Source organism: Cynocephalus volans, chromosome 3, assembly GCF_027409185.1.
Source record: "Cynocephalus volans isolate mCynVol1 chromosome 3, mCynVol1.pri, whole genome shotgun sequence".
NCBI lineage: Eukaryota > Metazoa > Chordata > Mammalia > Dermoptera > Cynocephalidae > Cynocephalus > Cynocephalus volans.
The window spans coordinates 97,442,943-97,466,041 of record NC_084462.1 but is presented as its reverse complement, the minus strand read 5'-3'; the positions used below and the strand labels follow the sequence as shown (position 1 = coordinate 97,466,041).

Here is a 23,099-nt window from a genome sequence, read left to right as displayed (position 1 = left end):
ATATCGATACCTCTGAAAATAGTAGCTATGGAATTCTTCATTTTTTGAAGTCAAGGAAATTCAATGGAAGCAATCATTAATGTAATCCAATATCAGTGGATGAATGTGTACCAGAAAACTTAATAATGCTACATTACATTACTCTAAATTTTATTAAAGGCAGCACAAATGCCAGCTCATATTTTGAATCAGAAACAAATTGGACTTCTAGTTCTAATGGGAATTCATCGCATGAAGTGTTGACATAAAAATTTCTCATAAATTGAGGTTACTGACTTATAACTAGAAAACCTCTATTAAAATAGTACTGGAGACCTTTTTTTTTTAAGTAGCTCATCTTTATTTGATGCATTCTAAAAGGCCCAGACTCTGAAACTGCATTCTAAAGGCCCAAACTGAGAGTATTATGCCAAAAAACTCAGTTGAACTTCTACTTACAAAAAGTATCATCACTAATAAGATAGTAAAGGCTCCCCTAATGTTTCTTTGTTGAGGAAATTCATTTCTTCCTATGGCAAGCTGTATTTATTTAATAGGCAGTAGACAGGTGTAAAGAAGGAAAAGCAGGGCCAGAAGAAAAATGCATAGTGGCCACAATCTGTCTGAATCACAAGTTGAAACATATAAAATCAAATCCAGAACAATCATGCCACTTCAACTAATTTTAACATAACATACATACATTAAAACGGTTGTTATAATTATCCCTGATGTTGCAAGACTAGCAATAAATTTATAAACAATTTTCCCAGGAATTTCAATGAAGAAAAACTATTAACAATTACACCCCAAGTCGCAAAAGTATCAAGGAAATGTAATCCACAAGTGAGAATCCAAATGTCAAAATCATTATTTGAGAAATAGTCTCTACGATGCAGTCATTAAACTCAAAGAATTCAGGAAAATCATGTAATTTAACTTAATCACCAACTTTCTTAAAAGTACATCCGGGCAAGTCCTTGCTTAAAAGTCTTTACATTCTTCTACCTCATCTTTAGTCTCACGTTCATCTGTACATAAAAACAATAACCAAAGTGGTTAGACAATCTAAAATGTGTGCATAATTAAGAAAAATAATTCAGACTATAAGACATTTAATACTCTTACACATCAGATAATAATCACATTCTCATTTAATATTTATTGAACATTCACCCACAAGCTACACATAAAGTTTACAAGAAAAATCAAAAGTAAAGTGCCTGCCCACATTGAGCTTGCAGCTCAGGGAGAACTTTTTGGGTTTTGAGAGCTAAAATGACCATGGATTTGTAGACAGACATCAAAATTATTTTTTTGCTTTCTACTAAGTTTGTGAGAAGTAGGGTAAAACCAAAAGTAAATGTTATATGTAAGGTAGGTAAGAGCTGATCACCTTTCATTTCTTCCAAGTGAGAAAAAAATCATGACACTGATGAAAATGGAGTGGAGATACTTTTCTTCTCTTAGTGAGAAGGTTATCAGAAAAGGCAGAATTCACAACAGAACCAAATAAAAGTAGACAATAAAAGAGAATCAGGAGAAGCTGGAAGCCTCGTTCACTACTGATAGGAATGTAAAATGGTGTAGTAGCTTTGGAAAACAGTCTGGCAGTTCCTAAAAAGGTTACCATATCCCTGGCAATTTCACTCCCAGGTACATGCCCAAGAGAAATGAAAACATGCATGCACACAAAAACTTGTAGACAAATATTCATATCAGCATTACATGTAATAGCCAAAAAGGGGAAACAACCCAAATGTCCATGGAAAATAAAGTATTTCACATAAAAACTTTTAATACAACTGTGAAACAAATCCTTATTTTTCAATATCATAATTTAAAATCATCCTCAATATCATTAGGTTTGTTTCTTTTTTTTTTTTTTGAAGCCTTATCTTACTACCTTTTAGAAGTAGAATTGAAATACTTGGAACAGACCTCACTTTATCAAGGAAAAGAAAACTATATATCAATAACACTCGCTTTTGAAAGAGAAAATGATAAATGGCTTTTTTTATTTCCGTCCTGTCTGCCTATAGAAATATAATCTCAATCACATTCATGTGTTTCTATTTCCTGAGAAACTGCCAGAACATAATGTAACAGCTGAACACATAGCAACTCCTTGTTATAGGCACATCTTTAAAGGGTTTTTTGCCAAGAAAACTGGTATAGCATTCAGTTTTGGCATTCACTTTTGTAGAAAGCACATAACGTACAATTTAGTATTTTAGAATAAAACTGACGAGCAAGTTATTTTAACTATTGTAGATGCCGAGGTTAGTAAAACACCTCCAACTTCAGATACTCTAACATGTACTCAAAATGATAAACGTAGGACTTGTTCCTTAGAGTTTATTATGTAATAAGCAGAAAGTAAAATATGGTTCACAAATTCACATCTATTCCAACTTAATCCTCTATACTCACAAGGGTTAATTGTTATAATCATGTATTAAGATTATCTGGTATGATCATGAGGCATGTGTTGTGCCTCCATAGCGTCTTTCCATTAAGTCACATTAAGTTCTGGTTCATTCCATCTTGTCATGTTCAACTCTGTGACAGATATACATCAGTGCCACTCATGTTCACATGTAAATAACTTGTATCTTAGCAAAGTACTGTTCTAAACCCCACAAACACAACACACACAACTGACCCCGTGGAAATGAGACCCCATATACAACAAACCATTGCATCAAATTTAGTATTTGATTACAGTAGACAAACAGGAGATTCAGATATACCTTCTCTCTAATAAAAACCCTTTGTCCAAAAAAAAGAAAATACACTGCAATTTTAGAGTAGAACAAAGTTTCCATAATTTATTCATTATACAAAGACCACTGGTAGGGGGAAGGCAGACCATACCCATCTAACTAAATTGCATATTGTAAGTGAATTCTGCAGCTGGATAAAAACATTATATCTTGAAGTTCTGGTCAGGAAGATGGTAGAATAGGAGTTTTCCAGCTCCTGTCCCCCTCATAAAAATCCTACCAACAACTATCCACAGACAAGAATACCTTCATAAATATCCCTGAACTTGGGAGGAAGGCTGAGACACCTCCTTGGACCAAAGGACTGAGAAAAGCCACATTTGAAGAATAAGAGGAATGGTTTCATTTTGATCACATTGACCCCCACCACCACCAAGCTGGCACAGGGCCACACATACAGAGGATTCCCCTGGGCCCACAGTTTCTGCAGTGGGAAAAGAGAGTTGATGGCAGACATTCAGTTTCCCCACCATTCTGGAACCTTTCATAGAAGGCCCACTCCTTTCTCACCCCACAGGAAACAGTGGGAGTACTGGCAGGGTTAGACTTCCTGGGGTCAGTTGGAAACAAAGCACAGTGGCCAGCACACAGATCTTCGCAATGGCTCTGCATTTCAGCCAACAGAGGCACTCTACCAGGGAAACTAACCAACAGCATCACTCTGCGGGAAGCATGGTTGACAGGTCTGCCAGGCTCCAGTCCCTAGCCAGCTTCCCCACCCAGAATTAAGGGTGATCTCCTTAATCCTTCACCAGGCCAGGAGGCAAGGGCAGGTCAGCAATTATTCAAAGAGGGGAGCATCTGGCCCCACCCAACTCCAGCAGCCAAGTAACAACCCCAACAAGCCTTGGTCTTCTTCCTAAGCCCTCCTCAGGCCAGGAGGCAAGTGCAGGTCAGCAAATATCTGTGGAGGGAAGCACCCAGCCCTGCCTAACTCCAGCAGCCAAGTGGTAACCCCGCAAAGCCTTGATGCTCTGCTTAACACTTCCCCAGAGCAGGAGGCAAGTCCACATCCATGCATTTTGGTAGATCATAGCCTATGGCCTTGCCCATCCCAAGTGGCCAAGAAGTGAACCCAGAGACCTCACCCAGCCTCAGAGCCCAGCACACAGCCCTTCCCAGCTACAGATTACAAATAGCAGTACTGCCTAGCCAGGGAAGACAACCTGCAACCCCGCCCAATCAGAAGCTATTACAGAACTCAGTCAGCAGTGCCACCTGACTGCAGAGTCCAGCCAGTGTTCTCATTGGACTGTGTAGCACAGCCAGACATTTCACTACCCCTCAGAGCACAGGCAGCAGCCCAGCCTGAGAAAACCCAACAGCAAGGTCTGCTGGTCTGGGGTCACGACCAGCTGGCCCATCCATAAACCCAGGTTACACTAAATAGTGAAGGTCTATCACTGCCAAAGAACACCTGCAAAGGCTGGAAGAGGTGGCCATTTATCCAATGTGAGGACACTAATGTAAAGACACAAGGATTACAAAAAATCAGGGAAATATGACACCATAAAAAGAAACTAATAAAGCTCCAATAATGAACCCTGAAAAATAGAGATCTATGAAATGAGTGACAAAGAATAAATAATCCTCTTACAGTAGTTCAAGGAACTACAAAAAATACAAACAGAAAATTAAATAAAATTTGGAAAACCATAAACAAAATGAAAACTTGACAAAGAAATAGAGACTATTTTAAAAAACAAACAGAAATCCTAGAGATAAATAATACAATAAGTTAACTGAAAAATTCAATAGAAAGCTTCAACAGGACACTTAAGCAGAAGAAAAAATTAGAGAGCTCAATTTCAAGACACTTGAAATTATACAGTCAAAGGAGCAAAAAAAAAAAAAAGAATAAAAATAATTTTAAAAAGTCTATGTGAATTATGGGACACCATCAAGAGAACTAACTTTCAAACAACAGGAGTCTCAAAAAGACAAGAGAGAAAAAAGGGCCTAGAAATCATATCTAAGAAAATAATGGCTGAAAATTTCCCAAATCTGGGGAAAGATAACAACATCCAGGTACAGGAAGCTCAGAGTTCTCTAAATAAATTCAACATAAAGAGGAATGCACCAAGATATATCATAATAAAACTATTAAAAATCAAAGACAAAGAAAGAACTCTGACAGCAGCAAGAGTTAAGAAACATATATTAAGAGAATTCCAATATGGCTTTCAGCAAATTCTCAGCAGAATCCCTCAAAGGGAGTTCTTTAAGCCAAAATTAAAGGCTTCTAATTAATAACATAAAACATACACAAGAAAAAAGACTCAATGATATAAGTGATACATAGTCATATTCAGAATACTCTAACACTGCAGTGATTGCATATAAAGCAATTTTATCTCTACTATGAGGATTAAAAGATAAAACTACTAAAAATGACTGTTGCTACAATAAATTGTTAAGGAATACAAATTACAAAAGGTTGTAAATTTTTTGACATCTAAATCATAAAAGGTGGGAGAGAGGAAATGACAGTGTAGAGTTTTTGCATGTGACTAGAGTTAAGTTATCAATTTGAAACAGCCTGTTATAAGTATAAGATGTTTTGTTTTATGTAAGCCTGATAGTAAACACAAAGCAAAAACCTATAGTAGTTGCACAAAATATAAAAGAAAAGACAGTAAGAGGAAGAAAAAACAAAGAATCTAAAACAACCACCAAAAAAAAATTACAAAATGGCAGTAGCAAGTCTTTACCTATCAAGAATTACCTTGAGTGTAAATGGATTAAATTCTCCAATCAAAAGACATAGAATGGCCAAATGGATTTAAAAATACAATATCTAACTATATCCTGCCTACAAGAGATTCATTTTTCTAGTAAGTACACACATAGACTAAAAGGGAAGGGATGGAAAAAGATATTTTACACAAATGTAAACCAAAAGAGAGCAGGAAAAGGGGTAGCTATACTTATATCAGGAGAAATAGACTTTAAGTCAAAAACTGTAAAAAGAGACAAAGAAGATCATTATATAATGATAAAGAGGTCAATTCATCAAGAGGACATAACAATTGTAAATATATACATACCCAATATCAGAGCACCTAAATATATAAAACAATTGTTAAATGATCTGAAAAAATCACTTAAAAATTGACTGCAATACAATAATGATAGGGTCCTCATACCCCACTTTCAACAATGGACAGATCATCTAAACAGAAAATCAAGAAGGAAACATTAGATTTGACTTACACTTTACACCAAATAGACCTAACATACAAATACAGAACATTCCGTCCAAAAGCTGCAGAATACAGATTCTTCAAAAGCACACATGGAACATTCTCCAAGGTAGAACATAAGTTAGGCCACAAAACAATTGTTAACAAATTTAAGAAAATTAAAATCATACTATGTACCTTCTCTGATTACAATGACATAAGACTAAAAATCAATAACAAGAGAAATCTCAGAAAATTCATAAATACATGGCTATTAAACAACATGCTCCTAACCAGGGGGTCACAAAAGAAATCAAAAAGGAAATAAAAAATACCTTGAAACAAACAGAAATGGAAACACAACATACCAAAACTTATGAAATGCAGACAAAGCAGTCATAAGAGGGAAATTTATAGCAACAAACACCTATATCAAAAAAGAAAAAAGAACTCAAACAATCGAATGTTATACCTCAGGAAACCAGAAAAAGAACAAACTAAGCCCAAAGTGAGCAGAAAGAAGGAAATAAAGATCAGAGCAGAAATAAACAGAGACAGAAAAAAAAAAAAGAATCCACAAAACTTAGAGTTGGCTTTTTGAAAAGATAAACAAAATTGAAAAACCCTTAGCTAGACTGACTAGGGAAAAAAAAGAGAAAACTAAAATAAATAAAATCAAAAGTGAAAGAGGAGACATTACAATTGATACCACAAAAATACAAAGGATAATAAGAAACTACCATGTATAATTATATGCCAACAGATTGGATAATCTAGAAGAAATGTATAAGTGTCTAGACACATAAACCTACTGAGACTGAATTGTGAAGAAATAGAAAATCTGAACAGACAACGAACAAGCAAGGAGACTGAATCAGTAAAAAAAGGTCTCCCATCAAAGAAAAGCCCAAAACCTGACAGCTTCACAGCTAAATCCTAAAAGACACTTAAAGAACTAATACCAATCCTTCACAAACTCTTCCAAAAAACTGAAGTGGAGGGAAGACTCCCAAACTCACTTTATAAGGCCAATATTACCCTGATACCAAAGCCAAACAAAGACACTACAAGAAAAGAAAATTATAGGCCAATATTCATGGTAAACATAGATGTAAAAATCCTCAACAAAATACTACCAAACAGAATTCAACAGCACATTAAAAGAATCATTCACCATGATCAAGTAAGATTTATCTCTGAATGCAAGGATGGTTCAACATATGCAAATCAATAAATGCACTACACCACATCAACAGAATGAAGGGCAAAAACCATATGATCATCTGAATAGATGCAGAAAAAATTTGATAAAATTCAACATCATTTTATGATAAAAACTCTCAACAGATTAGGTATAGGGGGAATGTATCTCAACACAATAAAGGCCATATATGACAAATATGTAATTAACATTATACTCAGTGGTGAAAGTTGAAAGATTTTCCTACAAGATTAGGGACAAGACAAGAATGCCCACTCTTACCACTTTTTTTCAGCATAGTACTGAAGTCCTGGCTAGAACAATGAGAAAGACATGAAACGCATCCTAACACAAAAGGAAAAAGTGAAATAATCTGTTTGCTAATGGCATGATAGTACATATAGAAAACACTAAAGACTCCACCAAAAAACTGTTAGAACTGATAAACAAATTCAGTAAAGTTGTAGGATATAAAAGGGTCATGAAAATCTACAATGTATATTGAGAAGTTAAAATTTAAAAATAAATAAAAAATAAAACTCAACAAACAAAATAAACAAATAAATAAATAAAATCAAGATACAAAAATCAGTAGTATTTTTGTATACTAATAGCAAACTATTCAAAAGAAGAAATTAAGAAAACAATCTCATTTACATTACCAACAAAAAAATTAAATACTTGCGAGTAAATTTAACCAAGGAGGTTAAAGGCCTATATACTAAAAACAATAAAACACTGATGAGTGAAATTAAAGAAAACACAAATAAATGAAAAGATATCCTGTGTTCATGGGTTGTAAGAATTAAAATTGTTAAAATGCCTATATTACCCAAGGCAATCTACAGATTCAATGCAATCCCTATTAAAATTCCAATATCATTTTTCACAGAAATAAAAATAATAATAATAGTCTTTATATCCCTAAACAGATATGGAACCACAAAAGACCCCAAATAACCAAAGAAGTCTTAAGCAAAAAGAACAAAGCTGGAGGCATTACACTCCCTGATTTCAAAATAGATCATAAAGCAATTGTAATCAAAACACCATGACACTGGCAAAAAAAAAAAAAACAGATACACCAACAAATGGAACAGGATAGAAAGCACAGAAATAAACCTACACATTTGCAGTCAACTGATTTTTGCAAAGGTGCCAAGAACACACAACAGGAAAAGGACACTCTCTTCAGTAAATAGTATTGGAAAAACTGGATATCCATATGCAGAAGAATGAAAATTGATCCTTATTTCACACCATGTACAAAATTCAACTCAAAATGGATTAGAGACAAATATAAGACCTGAAACTGTAAAACTACCAGAAGAAAACACAGGGGAAATGCTCCACGACAATTGTCTGGGCAATAATTTTTTGGATATGACCCTGAAAGCACAGGCAACAAAAGCAAAAATAGACAAATGAGATTGTATCAAACAAAAACCTTCTGCATGGCAAAGGAAACAACAAAATAAAGAGACAAATCTACAAAGTGGGAGAAAATATTTGTAAACCACACATCTGATAAGGGGTTAATACAACAGCACTTCAAAAAGCTCATGGAAAAAGAGAATTAAAAGGTAATACAAATCTTTCCATGAACTTTTTGAAGACTCCTCATATAAGAAACTCAAACACCTCAATAGCAAGAAAACAAATAACCAATTAAAAAATGGGCAAAGGACCTGAACACACATTTTTCATAAGAAGACATACAGAGCAAGAATCACAGCCTGGACTCTCCACTCCTTGGACTAGGAGGGGGGCACCAGGCCACATGCCCCAGCCCGTGCCAAGGTGAGCCCAGCAGAACCACATGGCTAGAGGCAACCTCTCCTCCCTCCTTGGACCCAGAGAGGAGCACCAGCCTGTAGGGTCTGACCCATCAAGGTGAGCCCAACAGAGTCACGTAGCACTAGGGGCTTATTCTATGACCACAGATTCTGGAACAGGACCCAAGGTGGTTTAACATACCCACCACCATGCCTACTGCCAAGCAAAGATAATTCACCACCACAGTAGCAACCACGGCCACTCCACAGCCAACCTCACGGTAACAGAAGAAGCAAACCCTCTACCAAATGACCAAATGTCAACAAAAAAATACTAGAAGTACAAACAAATAAGAAGAAATGACACCACCAAAAGAATACAGTAATGCTCCAAAGTCAGACTCCATGGAACAGGGAATCCTTGAAATGTCTGAAAAAGAATTCCGAGCAATGATTTTAAGAAAACTTGAAGAAATAAAAGCAGACTCAATTAGAGAACACAATGAAACAAGAAAAAATATCCAGAATATGAAGAAGGAAATCTACAAAGAGATTAATACCTTAAAAAAGAGTGTAGCATAACTTCTAGAAAAGAAAGATTCACTCAATGAAATAAAAAACATAACTCAGAGCTTGAGCAGCAGGGCAGAGCAAGCAGAAGAAAGAATTTCAGAGCTTGAAGATGGTCTTTTTGAAACAACTCAGGCAGACAAAAAAAAGGGAAAAGAATTAAAAATAATGAGGAAAATATAAGAGAGAGAACAGACAACCTCAAGTGGTCTAACATCCGAATCTTGGGTATTCCTGAAGGGGAGGAGAAAGGAAAAGGTATTGAAAACCTATTCAAGGAAATAGTAACAGAAAACTTCACAGGTGTAGGGTGAGATACAGACCTTCAGATCCAGGAAACTCAAAGGTCCCCAAACAGATTCAATTCAAAAAGATCCTCCCCAAGACACATTATAATTAAATTTGCAAAGCTCAAAGACAAAGAGAAAATTCTACAAGCAGCAAAAGTGTCAGGTCACTTATAAGGGAACCCCCATCAAACTAACAGCAGACTTCTCAACTGAAAGCCTACAGGCCAGAAGAAAGTGGAATGATATATTCAAAATACCAAAAGAAAAAAATTCCCAGCCAAGAATTCTTTACCCAGCAAGATTCTCCTTCAGAAATGAGGGAGAAATAGTGTATTTCCCAGACAAACAAAAGTTGTGGGAGTTCACTACCACACGACCAGCTCTGCAAGAAATTCTCAAGGGAGTCATTCATCTGGAATCTGAATAAGGGTGACCACTATCACAAATACACAAGAAAGAGCAAAACCCACCATTAAAACAAAAATGCTAGGAAGAAAGAGAAAGAAGCTACATCATCCCACCTTAAATTTCCAGCTAACATTGAAGAAGAGAAATAAAAGGGGAAGTAATGATCAAAAGATATTTAAACCATCTAAACAAGAAGCAATCAAATGGCAGGAATTAAGCAACACTTGTCAATAACTACCCTGAATGTGAATGGACTAAACTCCCCATTCGAAAGACACAGACTGACTGAATGAATTAAAAAGCTAGACCCAAGTATATGCTGTCTTCAAGAGTCCTTCCTCACCTGTAGAGACACACATAGACTAAAACTGAAGGGATGGAAAAAGATATACCATGCAAATGGAAACCAAAAATGAGCAGGAGTAGCTATTCTTATATCTGACAAAATAGACTTTAAACCAAAAAACATGAAAATAACAAGGCCACTATATAATGATAAAGGGATCTATCTGCTAGAAGACATAACAATCATAAACATGTATGCACCCAATACTGGAGCACCCAGATATATAAAGCAAACATGCTTAGACCTAAAGAAAGAAATGGTACCAAATACATTAATAGTGGGTGATCTGAACACCCCTCTATCAGTATGGGACAGATCTTCCAGGCAATAATTCAACAAAGAGACACAGGATTTAATCTCCACCTTAGAACAACTTGACTTGGCAGATATAGACAGAACATTTCACCCAACAACTTAAGAATACACTTTCTTCTTATCAACTCATGGTACATTCTCCAGCACAGACCACATATTAGGTCACAAATCTACACTCAGCAAATTTTAAAAAACTGAAATCATTCCAACTATCTTTTCAGACTTCAATGGACTAAAATTGAGAATAAACAATAAGCAAAACTCTGGAAGCTATACAAACACATGGAAACTAAATAATAGGCTCTTGAATGACCTATGGGTCCAAGAAGAAATTAAACAGGAAATCAAAAAATTTCTAGAAACTAATGAAAATAAAGATACATCATACCAAAACCTGTGGGATACTGCAAAAACAGTACTAAGAGGCAGATGTATTGCAATAAATGCTTACATCAAAAGAACAGAAAGACTTCAAATAAATGACCTAACACTATACCTCAAAGAACCTGAAAAACAACAATCCAAACCTGAAGGTAGTAGATGGAAAGAAATAATTAAGATCAGAGCAGAACTAAATGAAATAGAAACCAAAAAAACAACAGAAAAGGTCAACAAAAAAAAAGTTGGTTTTTCAAGAACATAAATAAGCTAGGTTAACAAAAAAAAGAACAGAGAAGACCCAAATAACAAAAATCAGAAACGAAAAGGGAGACATTACAACCGATACCACAGAAATACAAAGAATCATTAGAGACTATTATAAACAACTGTATGACAACAAATATGAAAATCTGGAAGATATGGATAAGTTTCTAGACACATACAAACTACCAAGACTGAACTAAGAAGAGATAGAAAACCTGAACAGACCAATAACAATCAAGGAGATTGAAGCAGTAATTAGCAATTTCCAACAAAGAAAAGTCTGGGGCTGGATTGTTTTACAGCTGAATTCTATCAAACTTTTAAAGAGGAGTTAATACCAAATCTCCTCAAACTATTTCCAACAACTGAAACAGAAGCTACTCTCCCAAACTCATTCTATGAGGCCAATATAACTCTGATACCAAAACCAGATAGAGACACAACAAGAAAAGAAAATTATAGGCCAATATCCTTGATGAACCTAGATGCTAAAATCCTCAACAAAATATTAGTAATCAGAATACAGCTACATATTTAAAAAATTATACACTATGATCAAGTGGGATTCATCCAAAGGATGCAAGGATGGTTCAACATACAAAAGTCAATAAATGTGATACATCACATCAACAAAATCAAGGACAAAGACCATATGATTATCTCAATAGATGCTGAAAAAGCATTTGACAAAATTCAACAGCCTTCATGATGAAGACTGTCAACAAATTAGGTATAGAAGGAAAATATCTCAATACAATAAAAGCCATTTATGACAAGCCCACCACCAGTATCTTTCTGAATGGGGAAAAACTGAGGGTCTTTCCCTTAAGAACAAGAACAAGACAAGGATGTCCACTCTCACCACCTCTATTTAACATAGTACTGGAGGTACTAGCCAGAGCAATCAGGTAAGAGAAAGAAATAAAGGGAATCCAGATTGGAAAAGATGAAGTCAAACTTTCTCTATGTGCAGATGACATGATACTATGTATAGAAAAACCTAAACATTCTATCAAAAAACTCCTACAGCTGGCTAATAACTTCAGTAATGTGGCAGGATACAAAATAAATGCCTCCAAATCAGTAGCATTTATATACTCAAATAATGAATTAACAGAAAGAGAAATAAAGAAAGTAAGCCCATTTACAATTGTCACAATAAAAAAGACACCTAGGAATCAATTTAACCAAGGACGTGAAAGACCTCTACAATGAGAACTACAAACCACTTCTGAAAGAAATTAAAGACACAAAAAGATGGAAAGATAGTCCATGCTTTTAGATTAGAAGAATTAACATTGTGAAAATGTCTATACTACACAAAGCGATCTACAGATTCAATGCAATCCCCATCAAAATACCAATGACATTCTTCACAGAAATGGAAAAAAACAATCTTACCTTTCATATGGAAAAACAAAAGACCCCAAATAGTCAAAGCAATCCCTAGCAAGAAAAATAAAGCCAGAGGCATAACTCTACCTGACTTCAAATTATACTACAAAGCTACTGTAACCAAAACAGCATGGTACTGATATACAAATAGACATTGAGACCAGTGGAGTAGAACTGAGAACCCAGAAACCACCCCTCAGGCTTACACCCATCTGATATTGGACAAAGGCAACAAAAATCTGTATTGGGGAAAAGACTGCCTCTTCAACAAGTGGTGCTGGGAAAACTGGATATCCATAGGCAGAAGAATAAAACTAGATATGCATCTCTCACCATACACTAAAATCAACTCAAAATGGATTAAAGACTTAAGTATAAGACTTGGAACTGTAAAATTATTAAGGGAAAATATAGGTGAAACACTTCAGCAACTAGGTCTGGGCACAGGCTTTATGAACATGAGCCCAAAAGCACAAGCAGCAAGAGAAAAAATAAACAAATGGGACTACATCAAACTAAAAAGCTTCTGCACAGCAAAGGAAACAATCAATAGAGTGAAACAACAACCTACAGAGTGGGAGAAAATTTTTGCTAACTATGCATCCGACAAGGGATTAATATTCAGAATATACATAGAACTCAACCAATTATACAGTAAAAAAAAAAACAACCCAATTAAAAAATGGGAAAAGGAGCTGAAGAGACATTTTTCAAAGGAAGACATACAAATGGCCAACAGGTACATGAAAAAATGCTCAACATCACTAGTCATCAGGGAAACGCAAATTAAAACTACATTGAGATATCGCCTCACCCCAGTTAGACTGGCTATAATCAAAAAGATGATTAAGAACAAATGCTGGCAAGGATGTGGAGAGAAGGGAATGCTCCTACTCTGTTGGTGGAACTGTAAAGTGGCACAAACACTGTGGAAAATAGTATGGAGGTTTCTCAAACAACTACAGATAGATCTTCCAAATGATCCAGCAATCCCTCTTCTGGGTATATACCCACGGGAATGGAAATCATCATGTCGAAGGGATATCTGCACTTCCATGTTCATCGCAGCTCTGTTCACAATATCCAAGACCTGGAACCAACCTAAATGTCCATTGATGGATGATTTAAGGAAACTGTGGTATATATACACCATGGAATGCTACTCTGCCATAAAAAAGAATGAAATACTCCCATTTGCAACAACATGGATGAACCTGGAGAAACTTATGTTAAGTGAAATAAGCAAAGCACAGAGGGATAAATACCGCACGTGCTCACTCATATGTGGGAGCTAAGAGAGAAAGAAGGAAGGAAAGAAAGACCGCAGTAGTGCATTGGTCTTACAGAGGGAGGGAACATTCCTAGGGCTACAACATGCAGTGGGGGGGAAGGGGGAGGGATGTTGGGGGATTATTGGGTGGGGGGCATGGGGTACAAAAGTAATTTCTGGTAATGGGCATGCTGCCAGTATGAATCTGGCCCTCACATCATGGGCATGAGGGGTGACAATTAGCTTTGTATCTCATGAATATTCATAACTTTAAAAAAGACATACAAATGGCCAACATATTTATGAAAAAAATACTCAGCATCACTAATCATTGGGTAAAATGCTAATAAAAACTACAGTGGGATATTACCTCACACCTATTATTATCAAAAAGATGAAAGATAACAAGTGTTGGTTAGGATGTGAAGAAAAGGAACCCTAGCACACTGTTGGTGGGAATGTAAATTAATACAGCCATTATAGAAAACTGTTGGAGTTCCTAAAAGTAGGACTACCATATGATACAGCAATCCCATTTCTGGGTATATAGCCAACCAAATTAAAATCAATATGTCGAAAGGATATCTGTGCTCCTCTGTTTATTGTACCATTGTTCACAATAGCCTAGATATGGAATCAACCTAAGACTTCATCGACAGATGAACAAATAAATAAATGTGGTACATATACACAATGGAATACTAATCAGCCTTTTAAAAGAAGGAAATTCTGTCATTTGCAACAATGTGGATGAACCTTGAGGTCATTGTGCTAAGTGAAAGAAGCCAGGCACAGAAGGACAGATACTGCATGATCTCACTTATATGTGGAATCTTAAAAAGTCAAACTCATAGAAGTAGAATGTAGAGTGAAAGTTACCAGTGGCTAGGTGGTGGAGAGGGGGACAGAGTGAATGGAGAGTTGTTGGTCAAAGGGTACAGAGTTTCAGTTAGACAGGAGAAACAAATGTTGAGATCTATTGTACATCAGGGTGACGATAGTCAATAATAATGTACTGTATATCTCAAAATAACTAAGAGAAGAAAGCTCAAATGTCTTAACACAAAAAATTGTGAGGTGATGGATATGCTAATTAGCTTCATTTAATCATTCCACTCCACAGTATATACATATATCAAAAATCATATTTAACCCCATAAATGTATAAAATTATGATTTGTCAGTTAAACATAATATTAATAAAAAACACTATAGTTTGTGAAATTCCATTTAAAAGAGGAAAAAATTCAAATCTTTATATAGAATGTGAGACACACAATTCTTAAGCAACATTACCTGCTTCTATTCATAATGTAACGAATAGATATAAACCATATTTTCAGTATTTTATTCTAAACTGGATATAAATTTAAATTCTTTTATTTATTAAACAGGCACTTGGTTTAAGGAAGAACGCTGGACAACATGGAAGATGTAACAGGAAATCGCAAGACAGAATCTCTGTTCTTAAAAAGGTTACACAGTTTTACGGAAGAGACAGTGGCTGTGTACATGACACTATTGAGGCAGTGTGTGTAAAATGATCCTTTAGGGAACCACGGTGCTTAGACATTCAGATGAGAAATAAAACTTTTAGCAGAGGAGACCAGGGAAGGCTACATTCAGAGAGGATGGGGTTGAAACTCAACTACCAGTGACTGGTGACCTGAACATCCCTGGGAAGAAAAAGGCCTGAGCAACAGCAGAGACAGAGGAAAGCACTAGAAATCCTAAGACCAGATTAGCTGTAACCTGAATAACATTTAGGTGACCAACTGGAGATTGATTAGGAAGAGAACTTTAGCTCAGACTGTGGAGGCCTTGAACAGCAAGTGAAAGAATTCAGATTTCATTGATCGGCAGTGGAGAACCGGGAAGATTTTTGAACTGAGAAGTGTGGTTATCAAAACTGTACTTGAAGAAAGTTAGTTCAGTGTTGGTCAACAATGGCCAGCGGAGGGGAGAGACCAGAGACAGGGAGCCCTGACAGGAGGATTATCACACTGGTCCAGATGAAATAGTGGGAAGAGAAAGGACGGGATGGGCACTACAAGAGTAAAGCGAACGGTCCTTGAAGAATGGAAGTGGGAAGTAAGGGACAGGGATGATTCAGTGTTGACTCAGACTTTGAGCTTGGGTGACTGAGGACTCGGAAGTCAAGAGAATAGTCTGAGCTGAGAGGAAAAGATGAGGAAATCAGTTTGAAGTCACATCCAAATGGGGTTTTCCAGAGGAGCTAGTTCAGAATTAATAAACTACAAATTTAATAGGAAATAGATTAATAGATAGGTATGTTTAATAGATAATATATTTTCGAGAAATCAACATTCAAGGTAAAAGCTGAAGCTATTTAAATAGACTCATTAATTATGACATAGATGTCTAATATGGATAAATAATTAAAACATTTGCTTTTGTCTGAACCTGCCCATAGTAATTGTATCCTGTACTACTGTACCATCGTAAGACACAACACTGGATCATGACAAAATGCCTGAGAATACAAAAGTGGTCTGGGAAAGGAAGTCTGCATACAGAAACTAATATAACCACAATGAGTTATGGCATTTTACACATTCACTCCTTGGAACAAATTTTTATCACTGAAATTTAGAAGTTAAAATACTAAGCAATTTTATTCAGTTTATTTATCTTCATTCAAACTGATTTCTCTTTTCCTCTGAAGTCAACATTGTTTTCTGGAGGACAGGATTAATTACCATCAAGAATAATATATTTCATAAGAGAATTAATTTCAATCTTGATCTCAAAAGAACACTGATAAATATGTTCTTATGTTTGCATGCTCTTATTGACACCATCTGTGACTTAGAAATATACCTTCTTTTACTACTCTATTTTAAACCATAGTATCTTTATATTGAGATCTTCTACGAATTATTCACCAAAACACACGTTCTCCAAGACTCACCTGTTTTTAGTTTTTCTGGAGGGCTGAGATTCAGATGTTGGTCTTCTGATGAAAAGCTCACATTGATACCATACAGTGGATCATCCAAGAAAGAGGGCCTTTTCAGTCTCCCAATGCCACGAGTCTTCGACATAAAATAGTCTTTGGTGTCACTGATAACCTCGTCCTTCGAAAACTGGAGGCATTTTATATTTTCTACTTCAATGACAAGAGCTTCTGACATGTAAAGCCCAGTCAAGGCTTTAGTGAGATAACAGTCTTTAGGTGCTTCACATTCTGCATTCTCAAGCACATTTGCATCTTCTACCTTAATTTTCTGAACCTTTGCTTCTGACTCATTTAGTAATTCAGAAAGGATGGATCTGGAAAGCTGGGAAAACTCAGTGGTTGTATCCTCAATGTCTTTGTTTTCTCTTTCTGGAGAAAGTCTAATGATGGCTTCTTGTTTGAGTGTGCATCCATCCAGAAGACACTTTAACTGTTCCTCAGAGAGAAGTGATGTGGAATCCAACTGATGAAACAGACCAAAAGTTTCATAGTCAATTGACTGAATAAACACATTTATTTTGGGTAAGCTTCCAGTAATACAATATAAATGCAAGTAATAGGAAACCCCTTACACACAGCACAGGCAAATAAAAAAAACAATTCATTTTAAAGTATCCACTAGTGCAGGGGAACTATGCAGCAGCCCTACAGAATAAGTTTAGAATTAATCATGTTGACTATAATCCAGGGGCAAATCCTAAAATACTGATTAAAATTAATTACTGCACCAAATTAACCACTAACATAGAAGTATCTAGAGCTGAAATGGAGATATTAGAAAAACACCTTTGATTTTCTTGGGTCATCAAGCAGGGAAGTAGGCAACCAGCTGTTTGATAAACAGCCAGAAATCCTGCCCTAATCTCCAGTAGGTGTGCCTCTGTCCTCACCACTCCTGTGTGAACCCCCACCACCACCCAATTCCTTAACTGTGGAAAAAATAAATAAAACTCAGGAAAACAGGGCAGACTACCCCTGCCCCTGGGGATTCACCCTCCCGATGTCTGTCCACAACTTTCAGCAGACAATACTGCTGAAGACAGAAAAGGAAGGGTGAAGGGGTGGTGCATCCTGAAATGTGTAGTTACTACAGGTCTAGGCAGAGGCCAGGGTCATTCCAGGAGCAGTGCATTTGGGGAGAAAAATTTGATCATACATATTTAATCGCTGCTTGTAAAGTTGACTAGGCATGGGTGTTTCAATCAAGATCTTAAGGATTTAAAAACATTTCTTTCTTCCAGTGATATTCTCAGGAAATAAATAAAAATAAATCAATCAGAAGTATAAAGCCATGTTCTACAAAAATTCAACTGAACAGCATGCTACTTGAGTTGCAACAATCTCAGAAAAAAAGTGATTAAAGTATATTAAACAAACTGAAAAAATCTCTTCTTCTCCAAAGAACCAGCATCTTCTTTGATTTATATGGTGGATTATACGGAAAATACTAATCTTTTTCTATGGAAGATTAAATTATCTGAGAACAAGAAGTCCCCACAAGAAAATTTAACCACAAACTGCAATGGTCTTAATTTCTACTTCAAAATAAGAAATGTTATCAGTCTACTTTGAAAGCACACAGTAAAAAATAACTTAATATTCTGTATGTGTAAAGTACCAGGGGGAAAAGCTGCTACTGGAACTAGTATAGTTAACATCCCATTATTATGTAATGATGCTTCTAATGCAGCTAATAAAAAAAAATAGTATGTAAAACAAGTTTTATATCATGCTTTTTAAATATATCATGTGTTTTAAAATTATATTTAACTTACCTATACTAAGACTAGTTTTCATAGTGGCCACTATGAATTTGAGAATAATAAGAAATTATCTGAGAATATATTCTTAGTAATTATCTGGAATTCAAAATTCAGATAATTCACCCTAACATTAACAATAATATACATATCAAGAAATGAATTGAATTATATATAAGAAAATCCTACTAAAAAAATTTATTGTATATATTTATGAGGTACAATGTGATTATTTGGGCACATGTATATAGTATGCAATGATCGTATCAGGATAATTAGCAAATCCTACTTTTAATCACTAGGCATTTCAGGCATCTAGATGTGGTACTTTATCCATTATAAGGATCATTCTCTTCATCCCATTATGTAAAACCAGTCAACTAGAAAAGAATGGCATTAGGTACTTAAAATATACTTTCAAAATGTGTTTATGTAAAATTGCTTATAATGAGCAGACAATTCCCTAGGATTTAGAAAAATCCCACTAAATGTCACCCTCACCAAGCATTCTCACCAAAGGCTTATCATTATGAAATTTCCAGATGCTAGAAAAAATCGGTCCATATTGGAGCAGGAGGATAAAGTATTATGGAATGGAGGCTTCTAGGTAATAAGGGGAAGGGAAGTAGATTATGTGGTATGTTTGACCACTTCCAAAAATAATATTAATAGGATAGATGCTTGGCATTTCTAATGATGTATTTGGCTAGATACATAGAAAATGAAGCAAAAGGAAAAGCAAAGCAATTATAAACTCTGGGAAAAACAAAAAGTTATAAAAGAAAGGACAGCATAGGATAGTACTTGCTTCTGTTGTGAGTAATATTTAGACATTTACCATAATGTAAATACTGATGATTGAAGTAACCAAAAATTGTGATTTAACTATTTTGGGGAAATAAGAGGAAAGAGTAGGGGTGCTTGGAGTAGCAAAATTAAATCCCTAGCTACCATTACAGGAACTCTATTATATATATCTAAAATTAATCAACTAAAAGCAAGTTATTAAGAAACAATATAGAGGTAAACATTGGGGGAAAACAGCTAAAGGAATTAAAAGTGGTTGACTCTGGAGAGCAAACCAAGAAGTGAGGAAGGCAAAGGCAAAGGTGTTGCCATTTTTGTTTTAAACATTTTAACACAACTTTTCCTTTAACTATTTTGTTACTATAATAAAACTTAAAATTAACTTTTAAAATATAAAACTAAAAGTAATTTATTTTTGCTTTTTATTACAATTGTATTTTAATAAACTTTAATTTTAAAACAGTTGTAGATTTCCATAAAAACTGCAAAGATATTACAGAGAGTTCCCATACTTGTATATTCCACACCTATTTCCCCCGTTATTAACATCTTACATTAATGTGATACATTTGTTACAATTAATGAACCAGTATTGATAAATTTATTAGTAACTAAAGTCTATAATTTATTCAGATTTCCTGGGGTTTATTTTAATTTTTTTTTTATTTTTACTTCTCAAAATACATTGTACTTGATTTTCACACCACTTTACCCGTTCCTCTCCAACCCCTCCCCTCCCCCCACCACATCATATCTGTGCACTTGGCTTAAATAGTTCAAGAAATTTTTGTGGTTATTCTGTCTTCTTTCCCCCACCCTTTTATTTGTTTGTGTGTTTATTTATTAATTTTTAGCTCCCACAAATAAGTGAGAACATGTGGTACTTCTCTTTCTGTGCCTGACTTGTTTCACTTAATATAATTTTCTCTAAGTTCATCCATGTTGTTACAAATGGTAGTATTTCATTCTTTTTTATAGCAGAGTAGTATTCCACTGTGTAGATGTATTACAGTTTCCTTAACCACTCATCTGATGATGGACATTTTGGCTGGTTCCAGCTCTTGGCTATTGTATATAGAGCTGCAATAAACATTGGAGTACAGGTATCCCTTCAGCATGATGATTTCCATTTTTCTGGGTATATTCCCAGCAGTGGGATTGAAGTAATTTAAATGTACGCAAATTTTAAAATAAAAAATTTTAAATAAAAAATAAAAATTTGAATGGTGCGGTCCACGCCATGGTGGAGTCCTGAAAGGAATAGCTTGGGCTGCCCTCTCCGAGTTGGCAAGGCCACCAGAGGGAGAGCTGCTGGCAGGACTGTGGCTACGAGCAGTTGCTTTTGCTGGTGGATACTAACCACAGCTTGCTAACAGGAAAAGGTCACAAGATAACTTCAAGACAATGAAGGGATGGTTTCGATCTGATAACCTGATTCCAGGAAAAAGAAGCACAAGCTGATCACCTGAGACATGCTGACAAAAGGAAAGGACTGGCTGACCTCTAAAAAAGTTTCCTCCCTGCTTTTTGGACTATTGATTTAAGCTTGCTGATACAATAAAAATAGTACCCAAAACCCCCCTGCAAAGAAAAATCTAAATAAAAGGCATTGTCTCATGCTCCACTGGGCTCCAGCTGCAACACGCTGACAGCCCGCAGAGAGAGAACATGCATACTGATGCACTGAGGTCTCTGTCTGTGTTTGTTATTTTCACCGACCCTCTCCATCCCTTTTCAGGTACCCACCCTTCACTGAAGCTGGACTTTGGCATTTGAAATATGTAAATGTAACTCCCAACTGATTTTGTCTTCAGACATGAGAAGCAGATCCAACTTTCATGGAGCCAGAAACTTAGAAAGTCAGGGGAGGACACTTTTTTAAAAAAGAATACAAAATTACAAATTTATAAAATTACGTACAGTGCTGGCCAGTTAGTTCAGTTCATGGTACTAATAACACCAAGGCCCAGGATTGATTCCTGTACTGGCCAGTCACAAAAAATAAAAATTAAAAAAAATACGTACAGGTCAGTTTCTTGATTTTTATAATGTGAAAAAGATGGCAACAAATTACTGGAGTCTTGGAGAGTTAAGTCCATCTCTTACAGTATCTCTTTAGGTCATTAACCTGAAATGCTTATAGAAATGTTTGCTGATTGCAATCGGACTTCCTCTCCCTACTCCAAACCTCCTACAAGTAAGTCATCGTGAAGCTGAAGCTTCACTGTGTCCACGGTAAAAATGAGAAATATCATAACACATTTCAGCCTGTGTGTACACAGAAATAAGCTGAACTACAATTACCCTGATCCTCTTGGGGGAAGCAGGCTGATAGGTAAGAAAACACAGAACCTGGGCTTCTGTCCAAGCTTCACCATCTTGAACATGTCACCTAAGTTCTCAAGGGCTCATCTCCTTCATCTGTGAAATGAGAAATTGAAGAAGACGATCTCTAAATAAACTTTGAGTTCTAAAATTGCTTTTTATGAACAAGTACGCTAAAAATACAAATAAATAAAAAGAATAAAGTTTTCTATTGACATTAGAGTGTAGCCTGGGCAGAATTATAAAAAATAAAACAATAAAAAGAGAACTTTTATTTCTTTCACTTCTTCACAATATCAATCCTCTTACAAAAATAACTAAAAATTTTCTGGTCTCAAAACAGCATATAAGTCAGAGTGAATCAAATACATTAAGCCCTCAAATTAAACTAATTTAATTATAGTGTTTCTGGGTGGCAATACAAATCAGAAACTTCAACACTGGAACTTGGCAGAGCCTTACCCACAGTAAAACTCAGTAAATGACTATTGTGAGAATCAAATCAGTTAAGGATTCTTTAAGTGTTTTGTAAAGTACTATGTTAATATAAGTTACTTACAAATGATGAACTGGACTAAATTAGGGTTCTATCACAAACATTCCTAACTACTCTCGATAGTTAAGGGACCATAACCCACAGACTTTATCCAGCTTGCTCTTGAAACTCCTGAGCTAATAAGCTCCATAAATGAACCACTCACTGGGCAAGCACAGTCAAGTAACCATCTGTTCAAGTATTCACCTCAAAGTATTCATCTTTCATGCCAGCTCTAATGTCTCAGTATTTCATAAACAAGTTATTATTCATACTATTCCTGTCCTTCATAAAACCCATCATAGTGTACCTTCATTTTTCCAGATCAGAGCCCAATCTATTTTCTCTCCTTATATAAAAGTCCCTTTCTTCACATCTTCATCTTAGTAGACCTTTTATGGATCTTCTTTCTTGTTTTAGCCAACACCACACACATTCCATAGTCAAAGAGCAAATGTACTGAATTTTTATCAGGAAAAGAATATAGTACACTTGTTTGTGTTAGTTCTCATGCATCTTGCTGGTCTTGT

At 35.6% G+C, this 23,099-nt stretch overlaps 1 protein-coding gene across 1 annotated transcript in view; it reads right to left on the bottom strand.

The window, feature by feature from the left end:
* Positions 1-23,099, bottom strand: part of FSIP1 (fibrous sheath interacting protein 1) — a 189,319-nt gene that overhangs the window by 1,972 nt on the left and 164,248 nt on the right. The window contains exon 10 of the mRNA XM_063090071.1: positions 17,095-17,605. Coding sequence (XP_062946141.1) covers positions 17,095-17,605 — 511 coding nt within the window. The remainder of the gene's footprint in view (positions 1-17,094; positions 17,606-23,099) is intronic.